This window comes from Amphimedon queenslandica, unplaced genomic scaffold, assembly GCF_000090795.2.
Source record: "Amphimedon queenslandica unplaced genomic scaffold, v1.1 AMPQUscaffold_12458, whole genome shotgun sequence".
Classification (NCBI taxonomy): Eukaryota; Metazoa; Porifera; class Demospongiae; order Haplosclerida; family Niphatidae; genus Amphimedon; species Amphimedon queenslandica.
In genome coordinates this window covers 318-1,981 of record NW_003547305.1, presented here as the reverse complement: position 1 = coordinate 1,981, position 1,664 = coordinate 318, and the positions used below count along the sequence as shown (strand labels likewise).

General features: G+C 34.4%; 1 protein-coding gene across 1 annotated transcript; it reads right to left on the bottom strand.

Annotated features, from left to right (window-relative positions):
• Nucleotides 1-486: 486 nt before the first annotated feature.
• Nucleotides 487-1,359, bottom strand: LOC109587755 (uncharacterized). Its single transcript, XM_020003977.1, has 4 exons — nt 1,329-1,359; nt 1,021-1,278; nt 870-937; nt 487-766 (listed from the first exon to the last, which is right to left on the bottom strand). Exons 2-4 carry the CDS (start codon nt 1,262-1,264, stop codon nt 740-742), a joined length of 339 nt encoding a protein of 112 aa, XP_019859536.1. The 5' UTR covers nt 1,265-1,278; nt 1,329-1,359; the 3' UTR covers nt 487-739.
• Nucleotides 1,360-1,664: the final 305 nt, after the last annotated feature.

Genomic DNA, 1,664 nt, shown 5'->3' with positions numbered 1-1,664 from the left:
TAAAATTATAGCCACTGGCTTCTGATCACTGAACTGTGAGAAAAAGTGTTCGAATATCGATGGTGTGCGATAGTAGGTTGCTGACTCTATTCTATTAGACTATCAGCTGTAGAGTCAAGAATATGTAACTTGATGACAACACATTTACTTCTTATTGTAATATGTTCAATAATTGACTGCTTGTATTCTAGCTGTTTGTATTTTTGAGGCAGTAACTTTGCAATAAGTTTGTACAATCTTTGTATACTTATGTAATTCCAGGGTGTTTGAAGGTGTATTTCAATATAAGGTAGAATATCTATGTTTCTTTTAAAAGGCTTATAGCGTTCCTCCAGTAATGTTTGGAGTCTAGAAACTGTTTCTGATGTACGCAGTCTCTTACTCATTAGTGTATGGTCGTGTAATTCATCAACTAGTTTATAAGTTACTCCATCATCAGGGAATGTTGCATCTTGTAGGAACTTCTTGCTCATGTCCAGTAACATCTTACAATCAATAAAGTCATAATAAGATTGGATCTTCCTTAAAATATCATCAATATTGTTATCAACTGAGCCATGTTCCCAGTCCATGTGTGCTATGAGCCACTCAGATACATCAGTAGCTAAGTGACTATTGTCATTTAATTTTTTTCGCAATGACTTATTAAAAGCTTCAGCTAAATTTGAAAACCTCTCGTGTAAGTCGTCTAAATTTTTACAAAATTTCTCTTCACTTGCTGTACTTTCAAAAGGATTAGTTACCGGTATGTCATAAAAAGTACCACCTATTAAAATAAGAATGGTTTAACTATTATTGTTACTCAAAGTAAAATAGATATCATATTCCAAACATGCAGCAGTAGATTATACAGCACATCAACAAGCTACCTGCAAGCTGCTTGCTGAATGAGATGCTAGTGAGGGACCAACACTGACTGATGTATCTTGAATCAATCCTATTTCATAGTACATTATATTTAATTTATACAATTTATACTATAAAATTAATGACTAGTTTATTTTTATGATTAATTTATACCTATATATGCCAGAAGGTTAGATTTTGCTTTGCCCAGTTGATTAGGAAAGTCATCACACAGTTTTATTAATGTATCCCAATTGACATCTCTATCAGCATCAAACCACCTCTGGAATACCGACATAAGATTGTCACTTGCTGTTCCTGGTATTGGCATTAGATCAGACACATCTACACCTAATCCAGCCCCTATTAGCCTGTACTGGTTAGCAGAAGAAACAAATATTTTTGTGACTGCTGCCATATTAAGTTCCTTGTCTATATAATTGAGGCTTTATAATTTTAAACAGTAAAATATTTGTACCTACCTGTTGTAGGACCAGGATTGAGTTCAACATCTCCTGATAAGAGGAGGAGCATACGTAGACAAACAATCAAATAGAGATCATTGTAAATCAGGTTAGAACTGCTCCCTCCAGGTAAGACTACTGACTGGAGGTAATTTGTATCAGTAACAGTAACACCAGTAGTACATTGTACTTGGTAGCAGTTACCTAATAATAAAATACCAGTAAATATACAAGTACAAAGTTGCAATTGTTGTTTACCTGTTGGAGGAATCATACAGATGTGTCTTAATAAAGAGAGAGAGTGAAAGAGGAGGAGGAGTAAAGCAATAAGAGACAGAGCTGCTGGCAGTTTAG